The 18,077-nt window shown below is 43.6% G+C and overlaps 1 protein-coding gene across 1 annotated transcript; it reads left to right on the top strand.

The window, feature by feature from the left end:
* The first annotated feature begins 1,611 nt into the window (after positions 1 to 1,611).
* On the top strand, positions 1,612 to 7,739 carry CD59 (CD59 molecule (CD59 blood group)). Its single transcript, XM_027667420.1, has 4 exons — positions 1,612 to 1,696; positions 4,394 to 4,466; positions 5,137 to 5,238; positions 6,630 to 7,739. The coding sequence occupies exons 2-4, from the start codon at positions 4,403 to 4,405 to the stop codon at positions 6,821 to 6,823; spliced, it is 360 nt and encodes a 119-aa protein (XP_027523221.1). The 5' UTR covers positions 1,612 to 1,696; positions 4,394 to 4,402; the 3' UTR covers positions 6,824 to 7,739.
* The last annotated feature ends 10,338 nt before the right edge of the window (positions 7,740 to 18,077 follow it).

Genomic DNA, 18,077 nt, shown 5'->3' with positions numbered 1-18,077 from the left:
CTGGTGCTCGGTTAGGACTTCACCTGGCAAGGTAAAACCAGCCCTGTTAACCCTGGCACATCCAACACAAATATGAAACTAATCACATCCTTTTTCTGTCCATGGGAGAGCCCTACACTGACAGTCTCTTTATAACTGTAAGATTCCTTCAGCATTTTTGTGGGATTTTGCTGGTTGAATGATTTAATGGAGAGGACCTTTGGCCATGATTTCCTTGCTATGACTCCATCACATGAGAGAAAAACAAGTGCTGTGCTGGACAGTTGGAAAAAAAAAAACCAAACAAAAGTTGCTATGCAAGTTATTCCAGGGCTAGTTTTAATTTTTCCTGACATTGTTTAATCCCTCAGAGTTTATGCAAAGAATGTAAGATGAAAAATTCAGCTGGAGTTGGAAATACCATTTATCTGTGATGATACAGATGTGTGCTCTGTTGGAGGGACTAGTGACAGATTTTGGGAAGGAAAAACAGGTAAATGTTCAGCTTTGGCTGAAGTTCCTTGTTCCCAGTTCCTCATTTAACTGAATTTATAAGGGATTTTTTCCTATCAAGTATTAATTGGGTGGATTCTCACTTAATAAATTGCACCCAATAACCCACAAGTATCTTAGCCTTATATAATTTTGCTTTTATTTATGGCTTAAACAGAGGTAAAATCTTTTAGACATTTATAAGATCATAATCTCAGGTGACCGATAATCATCTTACCACATCAACAGAATCTAATATAACTTTTGAGTGATTTGGGGTTTGCTTTAGGTTTAGCAAATAAATTGGCAGTTTTGGTGCGGTAACAAAAATAAATCCAAGATTCCTTTTGAAATACAACTGGTTTACATGTGTTTAATATTGTACTCAAGTCAGCACTCAACTTTTTTTTTTTTCTAAATAGCACTGATCTAAGTCAATGTACCAAAAACCCCCTTTTGGTGTCCTCAACTACATTTCTGTTGCTCTTCTTCAGTGTTTTTCTAGGTTGTGGATGTTTAGCTCTATATTCAGCTGCCTCTGAAGGAAACTGCCACTTTCCATTCCTGGTTTGTTCCTTTGGGTGTTCTAAAAGTCTTGTTTACCCTAATGTATTAATTCCCACCATAAGGCCTGGGGGAGACCTTAGAGCACCTTCTAGTGCCTAAAGGGGCTCCCAGGGAGCTGGAGAGGGACTTTGGGCAAAGGCTTTGAGTGATAGGACAACAGGAACCCATTGCCAGAGGGTGGGTTTAGACTGAATATTGGGGAGAAATTCTTGGCTGAGAGGATGGTGAGGCCCTGGCACAGGTTGCCCAGATAAGCTGTGGCTGCCCCATTCCTTGGAAATATTCCAGGACAGGTTGGACAGCTCTTGGAGCAACCTGGACTAGTGGAAGGTGTCGGAGTTGGAAAGAGATTACCCTTAAGGTCCCTTCCACTCCAAACCATTCTAGGGCTTGACCACGAGTGGCGACGCATGACAGGCTTCGGGAAGAACGCGCCTGAGGGCAATAGCCGCGTTCCCAAAAACCCTTCTCGGCCTGTGGAAGCAGCGACTGCGCAGCTACCGCCCGTTCCCGCTCCCTTGGGATCGCTTCTCCCGCCCTCGGCGGCCCGTCACCGGGAACTCGGCGCTCCGCCCCGCCCCGGGGGTGGCACAGGCGGGCCGGGCAGCGCCGCAGCCCCCGCTCCGCTCACACCGAGCGGCGGCAGGTGCCGGGCAAGGTGAGCGGCAGCGGGGCCCGGCGGGCAGCGGCGGTGTGGGGAGAGGAGTGTGGGGGGGAGGGAAGGCTTTTCCCGGGAACTGCGGAGGTTTGGCTTGGCAATGTGTGTTTACGCCGGTTTTAAGGTGGTGGTGTTTTGCCCGTGCCCGGAGCTGTCCTGAGTCACGGCGGCGGAGCGGCCGCACCGCACTGCGCTAACGCGGGGCGGCCGCGGGGCCGGGGCGCTGCGGGCACCCCTCGAGCGGCCCCGGAGAGCCGGGGAAGGGAGTCGGGGGCACCTGCGGGGGGTCTGGGCACGGGAACGAGTGACCTGGGCAACTGTGCAGCCCGCTGCTCCCCGCAGGCGTGGGGCTCGTGGTGCTGTTCCCTGGTCGCCGCAGGAATGGGGCTTTGTGGTGATGTTTCCTGGTTCCCACAGGGACGGGGCTCTTGGTGCTGTTTTCCTGGTTCCCGCAGAGATGGAGTTTGTGATCCTGTTCCTTGGTCCCCCCAGGGATGGTGTTTTTGGTTCTGCTCCCTGGTCTCCATAGGGATGGGGCTTGTTGGTCCTATTCCCTGGTCCCCGCAGGGATGGGATTTGTGGTCCTATTTTCTGGTCACCGTAGGGATGGGATTTGTGGTCCTGTTCTCCCGTTCTCTCGTCCCTATGGGGATAGGGTTCGTGGTCCTGTTCTCTGGTCCCTGCAGGAATGGGGCTTGTGGTGCTGTTTACCCCATTCTCTGGTCCCCACAGGGATGGGGCTCCTGGTCCCTTGCAGGGATGAGACTCATGGCCCTGTTCCCCTTCTCTGATCCCCGCAAGGATGGGACTTGTGGTCCTTGTCCCCCTGGACATCCTGTAGGAATGGGGTTTGTGGTCCTGATCCCTGCAGGGATTGGGGCTTGTGGTGCTGTTCCCTTTTTCTTACCCCTTTCTGTCATAAATTGTGATTTATGGTGGCAGTAGCAGCAGGTTTGTCCGCCTGCCCTCTCCCAAGTGGGACTGCAGAGAAATTCTGTTTCACAAGGACGCACTGAGCCTTTCATTGCAGTTGTTGTTTCTTGTCATTGAGGTGGGTTGGATGCTTGGGTTAAAAAAGCAATTTAGAAAATTCAGTCTAGGAAATGTTTTTGGCTTTATTTCTTTTAAGCCATGATGTGAATTGCTGTCTCTATGTATTATTTTATTTTTTTAAGCTAAAGTTTTCCTGTTTTTAACCTAAAGTTTTCTTCCCTGTCATTCTGGAGTACAGAAACAATTAGTCATTTCACAAAAACAGACTGGTTGAATTACTACTGGCCCTGATGATTTTTATTCATTTGCCTTATATTTATTCTGGTCATGACTTGGTTTTGCTAAAAGGCGAGACTGTTTTCCCGTGCTGACACATTGGGTGACTGAGGACTCCTGGAAGATGGAGAGATTCCCAGGGAGGTTCTGTTTGCTGTCCAGAATGGCTCTTGCAGTAACCACCAGACCAACAGCCCTTCTGCAGATTCACGTCACTGTGGGATGAGCCTGTGGCCTTGAAGGGTTTCTTTTGCAGAGTTGTTTACCCCAGAAAAATCAACTCATCTTGCACATTATGGTTATGTTTTTCTTAGTTTTCCTGCTCTGCAGTGGGTCATACAGACAGGAAAAAAAAGGTAGTAGCCCTTTTTTTATTGTTGCATTTTTTATTTTGTTAGACACGGGTTTTTTGTTGTTGTTGAATGGGATTTTTTTTTTGTCAGTAGGAAAATTAAAAAGGGTTGAGAAGCATTTAAATATTGTTTTGCTATGAAACCATCTTTTCAGTCTTCTGGGAGAAAAAACCTCTAGCCTAGCATGGTTATGGCTGCATGTAGAAATAGCTTCAAGCAGAATTAACAGGGTCAAGAGCAGTGATGTGATGATTTTATCATGTGTAAAACTTGTTTTCTGAATACCTTTAATATTCTGGGACTTTCAGTCCCTCTTGGGCTTTGAAGACAAACATAAAATCATGCCCTCCTAGGCCTCCTCTCCCCTCTGTGCCTGCTTGATGCCTTCTCTGAATATCCTACTCTGCAATAGCAGAGATTTTTTAGTGGGAGCTCTGATTACAGTTCAGACTCTGTGCAGAAATCTGTCTAATAACTCCTGCTTTGGAGCTGCCTGTGTTCAAACGAAATCCTGCCCTTCCCATCTTCCTGCTGCCCATGGATTGCAGCGGTCATGGAGAACTGAGCCATCGCTGCAGGCACTTGGTGGGTTATTGAATATGTCAGTCCCTCAGGGAGAGGTCGAAATTTTGGGAGAGGACATGCAAAAAAGCTCCTTTAGAACAGCCAAACCTCTTGCAACACAGTCTGGCTCCAGGGTTATTGGGGAATTGCTGTGAAAGAAAAAGCATTTGAGACATAAATGGCCTTTTTGTTGTTGTTGTTAGGTGTGTTTGTAGCTGTGAGGAATAGGGAGACCTGTTGAATGGTGTAATCAGAAAGGAGAAATGAGACCCATCTGAGCCTGTCAGGGCTCAAATATCAATTCTCAGAATAAAAATCCCGTTCTCAGAATAAAAATCCTCTCTTGGAAAGTGAAGTAATTTTTCTCTCATCTCTTCCTGTTTCTCCGGGCCAATGCTTCTAGTTCCATACTGAAGTCTTGAAGTCTGGATTCCTCACTGGGGATTTTGCTAGTTCCATGTGGCTTTTAAATATAATTAACATGTAACATCTCTTTATGCCTTCAAACTAGGGAGGAAGCATGACCAAGATGAACTTCATCCTGTTAACCGCCTGCATTGTTCTGGTTGCTTTTTGTAGTTTTGGTGAGTAGAAGGGAGGGACCTTCCTATGTAATGTTGTGACAGGGGCTGAGAAAGTCATGGCAAAAACACCAGAGAAGGAAAAATAGCCTGGATTATTTCATACCACTTTGGGGAATGACAGTGACCTTTGAAGCAGGGCTTAGTTTCTCTCTTAGTTTCTGATTGTCTTGGGTCAGAAGAGAGAATCAGAATGTGATGCTGCTTAAAACAGCAACAGGCTGTGGTGGCTTGCTGCTGGAAGACTGGGTGATTTGGAAACCAGTTTGTAGTATGAGAGAGAGATATGAAATAAAATAGGGATAGAATAAAATTGTGCTGAAAGTGTCATTGCCTGTCCTATCCTGCCTGGAAAAGGCAGTCTTTTAAGAGCAGATAAAAGAAGCAAAAATTTAATACCTTGTTCTGCAGGCATATAATGGTGCTTTTAAAAATGACATGAGTACATGCTTCAAAATCTGCCTTTCAGAATTGCCAGTCTTGATTTGTACAACTGACATAAGCTCGATTTTAGCTGAAGTCTTGAGTTTAATAATTTTAGCTTGAGTTTAATAACCAGGCATTTGCTTTGTGACAGTTAGATGCAGACAGTGATTATTTTTTTTTTCATTTTTAATGCTGCTGCTGTCCCAGTGCTTGATTATTCAGTAAAGATAAACCCTTGCTTTCTTAGGTTCTACCCTAAGATGTTACCACTGCGAGAACAGCCCTTCCTTGTGCAGGTCCAACAGCACTTGCTTAACGAATGAAGATACTTGCTTGCAGATGAAATTTGGTATGTATGGTGTCCCACAAACCTAAAATAAACACAACTTGTATCAGTTTTCATCACCTGTGCATCTCTAATCTGGCCTTAGTATGCATTTCTAAGCCTCACTCAAAAGAAGGTTGCAAATCCTTTTGAAGGTCATGCTTATATCCAAGCAACTGATAATGTAATGATGATTTAGGCAGTTGATTTATAGTTGTACAAGCATATATACAGATGTCTGTATATCTAGATTTAAGAAACAAACAAACAAAGAAACAAACAAAAACCCACTCAAAGGAGCTGGAAAAAAATAGGAGACAGCGCTGACTTTAAAATACAAACTCTTTGCCCTGAATTTGTTGTGCTTTAAGAACAGATAAAGAATGTGCAGCCCACAAAATACACCTAAAGATGAAGACTCTGTTGTTTATGAATTGTCACTACTAAAATAAATTCACTTTTCCTGAGGGTGAAGGAATCGTCAAATCGCAGAATGGTTTGGGTTGGAAGGGACATTTAAAGATCATCTAGTCCCACCCCCCTGCAATGAGCAGGGACATTCTCAACTAGAGCAGGTTGCTCAAAGCTCTGTCCAAGCTGGCCTTCAATGTTTCCAGGGAAGGACCATCCACCACCCCTCTGGACAACCTCTGCCAATGTTTCACCACCCTTATGTGCTCTTCAAGCTCTGTCTCCTGCATATTCTTCCCTGAAAGGGCTGTCAAGCCCTGCCACAGGCTGCCCAGGGCGGTGGTGGAGTCACCATCCCTGGGGGGATTTAAAAGCACGATTTATTGAATCCAACATCTGCATTTCTCTTGGATTGCTGGTGATAAATGCAGGAACTGATGATAAATACAGGAACTGTGGAGTAGCTCCATGGAGCGCTAACAACACTGTTGCAATCACAAGCTTAATATCCCAGATCACCACTCAGCATAGCTGAGGGTGCAAGACTTAGCAAAAAGTGTCCCTTCTGTGGAGTGTGAGGGGGACAAACCCACTCACCAGTCCCTGCAATTTCATGTCTCATCCCCCAGTTATTTTCTGTGCATTTTACACCTTATTAACCACTGTTGTGCAAAGTGCTGTGGTGGGAGTGTGGTCAAACTTTCCCTGCCTTTGTGGGCACGTGGTAAGGGTTATTTCTTGGTAGGAGGTGAACAAAACATTTGTGGGTATCAGGTATAAGTGAGGCTGCAGAGATTCCACCTCACTCCACATTCATCCCCGATGCCATGGCAACACAGACCACTCCATCCAGTTACTGTGTTTACACCATGTCACATATTGAGCTTTGCATTTTCTCCAGTGTTTTGTGCTTCCAACACCAGGCAGTGCTTTTCTCTTTGTACCAACAATGGTATTACTGTCAATATGCTCTTAATCTGTTTAATTTTTTTTTTTTTTCATAGGTAAATTGAGAACTTTCTCCTGCTGGAAGTCTTCCCAGTGCAACATGAATGAAATTGCCGAATTCTTCCAGCTGGATAATTTTGAATTCTTCTGCTGCCAACACGACCTGTGCAATGAGGGGGCCATTACTGGGGTTAACAAAGCAGCCTTCAGTGTTGCCTCTGTAATGGCCATGTTATGGATGCTCCTGTAATAATCCTGATTCCTATGCTGTACTTCCAAGCTGGAATTACACAAAACCATTAACTCTTTTCTATATTGTACTTCTCACATTTTCAGTTCCTATCTGTGGGCAGAAACATCATCTTTCCATTCTAAATTCTGTTTCCTGAGGTGTTATCTGTTAGATCACTGTCTCCAGTCATGGGAAGGAGATGTGTGCTGTTACCAGTTACTGAGGTGTTTTATCTATCCCCATATTCATAGGGAAGAGAACTTATTAGGAAGTAGTGTTATTATGTGGAGAATTGGGGCAAACTCCAGTGGGTGGTGTGAAAGAGAAGAAACACTACAGTTTTTCTGCTGGAAACCATCATATTTTTACTGTCCCATAAACTGTAATTATTGGGTGGCATTTCTGTGGGGTTTGGTTTGTTTTTCTTTGGATTTGCGCTCACCACAAGAACTGTTGGCTCATAAGTATGACCTTGCTGCAGGCTTCTGAGGATGGAAATATTCAGTTTAAAGTAATGTAGACTCTTTGTTTCCATCACTGTAACTTTTTTTTTTTAAACAAGCCAATGATATAACCTTGTTATTTTGAGAGAAAGCATCTACATTTCTTAAGCCAAAACCAAAATAATGCTGTAAGTGAAGAACACTTTTCCCTCTTTTTTTTCTTATATATATTTCTGTGAGCATGTAGACAACATGTGCTGGCTTCTTTTTTTATTTTCTTCATACATTATCCATGCCTAGGATTTTAACTGAGCATGTGCTTTGCACTGAGTATTTATTGGCATACTGAAAATTGATTATAAAATGCTAAAGAATTGAAATGGCACATCTAGTTTACTTTCTCACCTAGTTGGGTTTTGGTGAAAACAGTGACATGTAAACTTAACCTTTCAAGCTTCCACCTAAGAGTATTAAAATCTTGCAGAACTTTATTTTTTTGACTTTTATGCAACTCTATAAATGCCAATGCACAGTATAAGTGTGTTTATATAGCATGAATAGAAGCTGCTCAGTTTGGATGTGTAAGAGGTCTGGAGCTGGAGTAGTCCATGGTGGCCTTTGATACATCTCTGGTACCTGGGTGTCGGAGGACAGAAATTGTGTGAACAATTTCTATTGCATTTCTGAGACCTTCACCTTGGCATGGCTTGGTGCAGACATTAAAAAGATACTGCGCCACTGGTATGGCTGCAGGCCTTGTGCCAAGGTGAAGGAGGAGTTGTTCTGTCAGGAAAACAAGTTTTATGGACACCTACTGTTATCCAATTAGTACTGTACACCACAGTACGTTTTCCTTATGTATCCAATGTAACCTGGGGAAGAATCACATGTCTCTGTGCCACAGGCAGCATATAAGCTGCCTTTCCTCTAATAAAGGGGACATTTTTGCCAATCATATTGATTCGTGTGCAAGTCTGTCCGAGCCTCTCCGCCGATATCTGGCGCCCGTTTAACAGGGAGTCCTACTTCGCCGAGTTCTGCAGGGACATAAGGCAGACGAAGGAGCTGAGGGAAGCGGTCGTGAAGGCAGCGCTGTCCCCGGCGCTGTAGTAAAGGCCGTGCGCACGGCACCGAGGAAATCTTACCCTGGCCCGGTGAGTCGACCGAGGGAGAGAGCATGGGGCCCGCGGCATCCAAAGGGGATGAGGCCGTGGAAACGCTCCTCCGATATATATTCTCTCTAGGAGAGCCTGTTTCTGATGAAAAAGCCCCTAAGGGGTTAATGGACTGGGTGAGAGCGAGGAATCTACTTCCCACTGCTCACACCGCCTTTCAGGTGTCCACAAGGGACACTATAAAGGAATTGTTTTGGGACAAGATCTCTGCGGGATCAGGAGACGCTCGAAGGTGTACTATGGTTGGGCGTCTGGCAGTTGGGTCACTACGAGACTTAAGTTCTGAGCGACGGGACCTCATAAATGTTCAAACAGCTCTGTCGGGAGACGGCGGGACTACGGTAAGTCCCTGCCCCGGTCGGTCCGTTGTAGGGGAGATCCCCGTGCCTGCGGCTGCGAAGTTGCGAATGCTAGGAAGCTTAACAGCAGCGGGATCACCTCTGTTTAGCACCGTGTATGTAGCAGCAGGACGTGTAGAGGCTGCAGGGATATCGGTAGCGGCAGAGACTAAAGTTGGAGCCGTGCCAGCGGCACCGCTCTCTACTGCGGCTGCGCAGTCGGCGGTGTCACTCTTCACTGTGTCTGCTACTGCGCATGTGTCACCTGGAACGACGCTGCTAGGAGCCTCCGCGTCGCTAGATGGCGCTGCATCGCTGGCGCCTGAGGCCTCCATGAAACCCGGAAGGCAGCCACTGTGGCTCGCTGCCTTGGCAACGGACGCTGTTTTCGGAAAAAAAAAAAAAAAAAAAAGGACACGCGTTTCCAGGATTATTCAAACAGCTGCCAGAGTCCGGCGTGCCGGCGCTGGCAGCCACAGCAAGAGGTGACTGAGGCACCTCAGCGACAGAGGCAACGCCGACAGCTACTTCTGCAGAGCCAGCCAGACTTCTGCGAGGATCCCCGGGAGCTGCACGGCGTGAGGGGCGGCCCGGGGAACAGCAGCTCGGCGGTGACTGGCTTGCGGGGGAGTAGCCCTGGAGACTCCGGACATGACAGTAATTGAGAACAGAAAGCAGAATCTCTCTCTTTAGTCCTTCTACTCACTTGTAGATGACTTAAATTTAAAAGATTGTGTTTTACTAAAAGTTAGCATGCAAGAAATTTTAAGAGTTTCCCAGGGAATGAATCTTTATATAAAAGCTTTAGTGAATTGCCTTGTTTTTAGTTACATTTTACCCCTGTAAAAACCTTCTGCCCAAATCTCGTGTTCAGCCTTAGCAGGAGGAGACAAAAGGTTCACACAATAGAGATCATTTGTTGCTTAGCACCTGGGTGGGACTCAAACCACCTCCAGCAGTTTCTCAGATTTAGGGAGAGAGTAGAAATTACCTTACAAAAACTACAAATCTGCAAGTAGGATGAGTGGAAAGCTAGCAGGCTGGGGATTTCCTTAATTCTTAGGTAAAATATCTCTCTAGATCCCTGAATCTACTACTCCGGAGTTGGGGAAATCTCTGTCACCAACAAGGTGTTTCCACTTATTCCTTTTGTATGTGGTATTATATTGCTAGCAAGCAAGGATCAGAGTTGGACTCACAACTTGCATTTTTCTCCAGCATAGAAAGTTATAATATGATTATATTTGTATTATGGATTTAGCCAAGATTTGGAGACAAACTTTCCTGAATTGTGTGCTGCCAAGTTGTTCTTGCAGCAGTGTTAAAGGTAAAAGCTAAAACTAAGCCCTGTCTTCAAGACTAGCCCTGTCTGACTAGCCATATGATCAGGACTGAAGTTAAATAAGAGATTCTTACACAAATTTGGTGTTCTATTTCAACCTTGTTTCAGAGGCTCATAGAGGTTAAATCTCAGGTGGAGCCTTTCCCCCGGTGCTGTTCCTTTTTCATGTGTCATGCTGTCCATGGGCTGTAGCTGTGTGGGCTGTGCAGGAGGCAGGGTCGTTTGAACTTTTCTGTGTTTTCCAGAGTTTAAATCAAGGTTTGTCGATGTTGCTGCCCTGCTTGATCAGCCTGTTGTGGGGGGGCCCTGCAGACTGTCAGGGCCATCCTGCGTCCTTTCTCAGAAGCATCAACAGCGCTACAGATAGTGTGTCTCCAGGCCTCCTGACTGGAGACCAGAGTGCACCAGTTACGTTGATCAGTGTGGCCAGGGCTGCGATGTCGTTTCAGGGAGTCCTTGTGTCTTCTTTTCGGGGCTTCTTTCATACAGCAGCTGGTGGCAATATTCATCGTGAAACATTTGGGGATTCTACATCAGACATTGATTATCTTGCGGTGCTGGTCTTTGTATGTGTTTCGTCCCAGTGGTGTTACAGTGGGTAGCAAGGTTTATTTGGAATCGGCATATGACAGAAACCTTTTGGGTTACGAGTCTACCTAAAATTGTATGTGATTGTGACATACCAATTTTTGAGGTAAAATTCTATATCGTATCCAAACTAGAAAAACTTTAAAAGGGTGAATTACTTGTATACTTTGAAAACTACTACCAAATTGCCAGGCAGTACTATGTCTTTGGTATAGAGGTCAGTGATTTAAGAATTTGTACAACACTTTTGCAAGACAGAAACGGGGAAAGAACAGGTGGCAGCCCCCTCAGTTCATTTGCAAAAGTTGTTTCATATGTTAAGGTTTTTTTTGTACACAGGTGTTCGTAGCTGCCTGCATGATGAATGAAACCTTGGAAAGAAAACAAGGTTGATGTTGTTTTCTGCAGGCAACAATGGTAACATCAGGAGCTGTTGTGGCTAACAGTTTCCTCAATTTTGTTAGAACATAGTTTTTGGAGCACAGTTCTTTTTAGTATTATAAGCACAGTTTTTCTTAGTTATATACACCTTTTAGTATATTTTTTAAGCACATGACATTAAGGATTCAAGAGAGTGTATTGTACGAACTTTAAAGTAAGTATTACAAGAGCACAGTTTTTCAGCATTATGTGCACATTTTAGTGTTGTTAAGGCACAGTATTTTTAGTTTTGCTGGAGCACAATTTGTCAGTATGTTTAAGCATATAATTATAGAAGGTAAAGATCTTAGATTATTCACTGAGTACTGGTGGAGGAAAGTTTTCCTGTTTGATGGAGAAGCCTTCACACCAAAAGATACCAGAGAATTAGTATGGTCTCGTACTTCATGAGACACAGTGAAATGAGATTAAAAAGTATGTTTGTGTGAAATGTGTTTGAATGATGGTGGCCACCATGTGAAAGTGAACGAATGAAAATGTATGCATGTATATGTGTGAATATTCACTTACACATACATAAATGTTTTGAATAAACAAATACACCGATACTTTTACATAAAATGGCAAAAAATCCTGAAACACACTCTCCAGGCTGCAATAGAATGGTATGCAAAGAGTGCAACAGAAACAGAAGATCCAGTGTTAATATATGATTATGTCATTGTGTTGTTTAAGGGCAAAGGTGTGAAAAAGAATAATAGAAGACATATGGCCCAGAGTTTAATGGAGTTCCATTTCCAAGGATTTTCTGGCCGGAGTGGAAGTTTTAAGAATCAACCCTCACTTTTAGGCACACTTTCAGAATACACATCTTGGGGTCAATAGGTTAAGTTTAGTAATGACAGTAGTGTTATTGTATGTCTGCGTTGATTCAAATGTTATGGGTACAATAAGGAATGTTACAGAAATGCAATTTAAATTGTTCAAACTCCAACAGGGCATTTGTCGGAGGACAGAAATTGTGTGAACAATTTCTATTGCATTTCTGAGACCTTCACCTTGGCATGGCTGGGTGCAGACAGTAAAAAGATACTGCACCACTGGTATGGCTGCAGGCCTTGTGCCAAGGTGAAGGAGGAGTTGTTCTGTCGGGAAAACAAGTTTTATGGACACCTACTGTTATCCAATTAGTACTGTACACCACAGTATGTTTTCCTTATGTATCCAATGTAACCTGGGGAAGAGTCACATGTCTCTGTGCCACAGGCAGCATATAAGCTGCCTTTCCTCTAATAAAGGGGACATTTTTGCCAATCATATTGATTCGTGTGCAAGTCTGTCCGAGCCTCTCCGCCGATACCTGGGGACCGTCTTGATCAGGTGTGATGCCAAATTCTCCTTTTTCTCTTCTGGAGCTGTTGATATGTCCCTCCCAGAGTTGAGGTCCACTGCCAATGGAATATCCTCTTCTTGAGGACCCTCTGCAGGGTGCTGGTGATGCCAGTTCACCCAGGCAGGACAAGGGTGTTGCTCCATATCCATGGTGTGCTCTGCGACATGTCTTTTGGTTAAGCTTATCATAGCTGTGAGAGTATCCTGGGATCTGTCCTATCACTCCAAATATGGAAGTCATTCTGTCTTTGATTAATAAAAATGTCAAAAAAGAATATGTGGAGTGAGCGTGTGGTGATTTATCAGCCTGATATTTACAGTTGGATACAACTCCAGTCCTTTCCACGAGAGGTGCATCCAGACTTCCCATCCAGAGACTCTCAGCAAGTTGCAGGTAGACTTCTCTTCTTCCTTCTTATTTCCCACCTGATTAACAAAAACAGACACTAGAAGATAGTAATTTCTGCACAGCGACCAAACTCAGGCTCGTTTTAGGTGAAAAAGTATTAAAGCACTGACTCAGTGTAAGGGGGAAAGGTTTGTAGCAGATTGGTGTCTTTTGTTGGACCACCTGATGGTTCCTTATGCTTAAATCATCTTGGTTGCAGCATTTTTTCTCTGCTGTATAGTCAACACCTCTCTTGATGGTGGCACTTTTTAACTTGTTTTATTGCTGTATGGTCTGCATATATAAAATATTCTGCTTTTTTGATAAGTGCAAACAGTAGCTCTGTATTTTGTCTGAGTTCAAACAATCATTTTTAATATTTTGTTTATAGCCTTGAACACTTTTTGTGTCTAATTGATCATATTTCTCCTTCCTTCCTCTTTTAGAAGCAGTTTTGAGCAGTAGAAGGCCACTTTTTTTGTTAAGATGAACAGCAACATTGTTTAATTCCTATTAGGTTTGCATTTTCTGAGCCTGCAATGGCCTGCCTGATGAGCTCTCCTACAGACTGTGGAACAGTGACTGCTCCTTGAATTTTGGCTCTTCTGCCACTGCTGCTGTGTCACGTCCAGATTTCATAGCCAGTCCTCAAAGATGGGTGACCAGAGCCGTTAAAATCTTAGATGGAATACTGGAATTTGATCTAAAATTCCATTTAGTTATGGTAAGACAGTCTAGTGGAAAAGCAGCAGGACTCCCAAGTCCTCTTCTGCCAACTGGTTAGCTCCCAGCACCTGCTGGTGCCTGGGGTTATTCCCAGTCTTTGGGGTGGGTCTCACAAAATGGAGCTTGAACCCCAGGGACTCCTAACTTTAGGCCACCCTCAGTGGGAAGTGCAGCTGCCAGGTATTTAAGACACAGGATAATGCAAGAGAAGTTCAGGGTGACCTTCTGTATCACTGTGCAAAGGTGTCTCTTGCCCTCTGCAGTGAGTGCTGGGTAACTTGCCACTATTGTCTGGGTTGTTTTGGTTTCATTTTGTAATTATCTAAATGGTTTGCTCTGCTTTGAATTAGAGGCATAATTCAAACCTCAGCCTTAGCCATTTACCTCTGAGTGTGCTTTTTATGTCAATACACATCATTTATATACTAATGGCCCTCTAATCATCAAATCTAATAATCAGAAGATGATTAGATGATCCCTGCATCTACTTCTCAATATTCATTGCTGTCATAACCAGTAGTCCCTGGTTATTTTGGGTCACAGGTTACACAGGAACAAGAAGAAGGAGGTAACAAATGGAAGGGGTAGCAGCAGCAGAAATTCATTCCTGTGACCTGTCTTTACCATTAATTCCTCTCTCTAGTCCTCATCCTGCTTTCTGCCTTCTGCATAGTGGTAACCAGCTGTCTTTGACTTGAACTTGGGCATGGAGAGCTTGGAATTTTCATGGTACTGGTAGGAATGTGGGGCTGATATACTTGGTTGATAGGAATTTGGCTTCATCCTGTGTGAAGTCCTACTCTGGTTTTACCAGCCCTCATCAAAGATGAGGTGGGATGTCTCCATGTTATTTCAGGATGCAGGATACTGTGGAAAGGAGCAGATGTGTGGGAGAGAGTAGACAGGTAGAGCAAGCAATTTCCTCCCACTGCTATTTGGAGTGAGAGGAAAGAGGAGGCTGACCAGTGAGCAGCTTTATTTTGTAAAAAGGGAGAGGAACTGTTAAGATAATAAAATAGTTCCAGTAGAGAACTGCACATTAAGTAACTCACTGTTGCACTAACTGAGGCATCTGGATACTGCTGTTATATAAATATTAAATGCATTTAATAACAATGGTGTTCCTCCAGCTGGAAGAAAGTTTAACGTGTCTCTGAGGGGCTGGGATCTCTCCGCTAAATACAGTCAGTTCCAGGGTTGGCATCAGAGCAAGGGAGTTTGGCTGTGCCTAAACATCCAAGAGAGCATTGTCTGCAAGATCTCCATCTTCTGTTCAGGCAGAAACAAGCACTTTCTGACGTGACACAATGTTAATACTGCACTAATTAGGGCGCTGCTAACACTATTCTGCATTTGTCTGTGGGGTCCCTGAAAGAAGGACCTTGTAATTTCTACTCCCATCTTCCCAAGAATAATTTATATACTGGGATGAAATCAAGACCCGCAGATGATATTATCTTTATGGGTTTATATTCTGTGTTGATCATTACAGTATGACAACTTACTGCATAGGAAAAACTGTCCTGGAGCCCAGAAAAGGGCCTGCCTTAAAAATGCTTTTGGTTTCTTTCTTGTAAATTGAATGAATAAAAAAAAAAAAGTATTTGGAGCAAAGTTTCCCTCCTGATTAACAAAATCTCTGCATGTTATGCAATGTTGGCTCTATTTAAGTGTTTAGGAGTCTTGCATTGATTTAGATGCTCCCAAATCCAGATCCCAGCCCTGTTCCGAGTCTGAGTTATTCATGGCACACTACTGTTGTTCAGGAATAACAATTTAATTCCTCACTGAACAGGGTTGGCTTGATGCTTAATACAATTGAAACCAGCCACTTACACCATTTTGATGGCTAAAGATGAGAGTGAAACATGTGCACTCCCATTTTCTCCTATTTCAGCTATTTGGAGATGCTGCTTTGGGGCAGCTTTGGAAAAAGATGGTGCTATGGAGGTACTGCAGGATGGGGATAAAATTACAAAGGTTACAGGTTGAATAGATGGATGTTGTGGTCAGATTCACTTTGGAATTTGTCTGGGAGGCTGCTGTGAATGAAATTAATTGGAGCAGGAAATAGTGCAAACATGGCTGCCTGCCTTGTGCTCTGCTAGATGCGTGAGGAGCACAGTGCAATAATGAGAATATTGGCTTAAAACTTTCCATTGTTTTTTAAGGATCCAAATTTCCTCTGGGTTTCATTAAAATGCACAATATTTTTGAATCACTCACTAGCCCAGCAGTGCAACAAGGTGTTTATTCCCCCATTTATATCCCACACAATCCTTATTCTCCAGATGATTCTCCAAGAAGGGCTCTGCGTCCAAGCCTGCAGTGCTGGAGTTCATTCTGTGCTCAGACTCCTGTTTCCAGAGATGCTAATGTCTTCCAGAGAATTTCACACATCCATCATCAGCTGACATGTCACTAAGTGGTCCAGGCTTGGGTGAGAACATGCACAGCTCAGTATAATCATTTAGGTTGCATCCCAAAAAAATGAAGATAAGAGTCTGCAGCGTTGCACTAGGAAAGATTAAAATTATTAAAATGACAAACACATCTTGAAATCTAATTTCATTTCAAGTCTGATGGGTTTCTTCCTTCCTGCTCCCAGTCATGTTAATGTTGTAGGCTCCTGTAAATTAACGTTTATTCTCTGTTCTGTGGTCTATAGGATGAAGTGATGCTTGTCTGGGGAATGCTAGGGCTGTAGCCCATAATCCAGTGCCAGATACTGCTGGAAAGCTGCAGTTTGCACACAGCTAAAATGACTATAAGATTACAGAAGATAAAATACAAAAGCTGCTGCTGTCAGATATGATGTACAGCTTTTGTACTTGTATGTTCTACACCACAGAAAGATGGAGATGGTTTTCTTTTTTCTGCTTAGAAAAAGGATTTTCAATCCATTTCTCTCCCTGAAAGCTAGATCAATAAAACTATTGTTATGAAAATTGCTCTCCTAACTATATAGCAACCAGTTTTTCTAGTATGAAAGTGTTTTAACTTTATTTTTTTATATATATGTATATATATATAAAATTCACATTATACACTGCAACGTAATGAGGTGATGGAATTTTACTGGAGACTTTGGCATTGTTCAGCACAGGCCAGTTGTGAATTTTTGGGATGCTGTGCACCTATACTTTTACTAAGAGGTACTTTGAGACCACAACTGAATGAAACTGGGTCTCTGTTCAGGAAATTTTTCAGAGTCATTCACTTTTCCCTAATGATATTTATACACATTGATGAGGTCCCCTCTCAGTCATTTCTTGAAGCTGGACAGCCCCAATTCCCTCAGCCTTTCCTCATAAGAGATGCTTCAGTCCCTTAATCAATGTTGTTGCCCTGAATTACCTTGATGTCATTTTTTAATTGTCTCAGAGGGTCATTTTTTATTTTTCCTTGGGTTACATTTTTGTTCTTCATAACTTGTAATGTTTTGCTTCTGATGGAGCTGATTTCTCTCTCTACCTTGCTAAAATAATTACAGCTGAACCTGCTTGAGACAGAGGCACTTAGAAAATGGGGAATTTTCAGGTTCCTAACTCTTATTACAGTCAGATTCCAATTAACTTCTCTGTTACAAATCATGCAGTATTAGCTCACTTCACAAAGGAATACTTACTGTTTGGGATAAAAGACACATTTAGATGGAATATAGAAAGTTGACATTACTTTATTCAGTCTTGAGGTACATGGGGATCACTCCACAAAACATGTACATCACTTATCAAACCTTTTAATTATTTACGCATTTCAGCAAACACAGGAATTAGTTCAATGGCTTACAAGTCACATAGTTCTCTTGTTAATTAGTATTCTATCTTCTATCAGTTATCGGTTTCTTGCTTCTTATGCTAATTAGTCCACATTTTCAGTCTTTTTATTACCAGTCTTCCTGTTATCTTTTTATTATCTTTTTCCCAGATAGGGCATCTCTGGTTCATGTAACTTGTGTCTTTGTGGTAGCTGCATTCTTGGTGTCCAGGTCACAACAATAAATAAATAAATTCCTCTCCCAGGTCTAAAAGAAATGAAGCACGTCAGGCCCTAAACTTTCAATTTTTTTTTTCTAACACACGGACACCCCCCAGATCTTGTCATCTTGCATTAAACAAGAATATCCTCCCACTGCTGCACAGGCTCCTTTTTAAAGGGATACTATTTGTTCGGTGACAGGTGTTAAATCTCATCGCGTTTTTCACAAAGCGACGCGTGACCACCTGAGGGCAGCACAGGCCCGGTGGGTGGAGGTGCGACACAACATATAATAAATACACAGCAATGTGTAGGAGACGTGTGTAACTCGTACGGAGTGTCCCCGGTTTTTTCACGAGAAGGAAGTTTAGGAATAACGCGACATAAACAGGGTAAAAATCCCCAAAAGCCATGTGGAAGCGGGCAGTCCTCCGGGCCGCCAGGGGGCGCGGCGGCGCGAGCCGTGGCCGTGCCGCTCCCGGCGGGGCGCGGCGGAGGCTGCGGGGCCGCAGAGGCGG

This window comes from Corapipo altera, unplaced genomic scaffold (assembly GCF_003945725.1).
Source record: "Corapipo altera isolate COAL_440 unplaced genomic scaffold, ASM394572v1 114, whole genome shotgun sequence".
NCBI classification, from domain to species: Eukaryota; Metazoa; Chordata; class Aves; order Passeriformes; family Pipridae; genus Corapipo; species Corapipo altera.
Note: the sequence above shows the minus strand (reverse complement) of the source record. Positions and strands in the feature narration are given on the sequence as shown.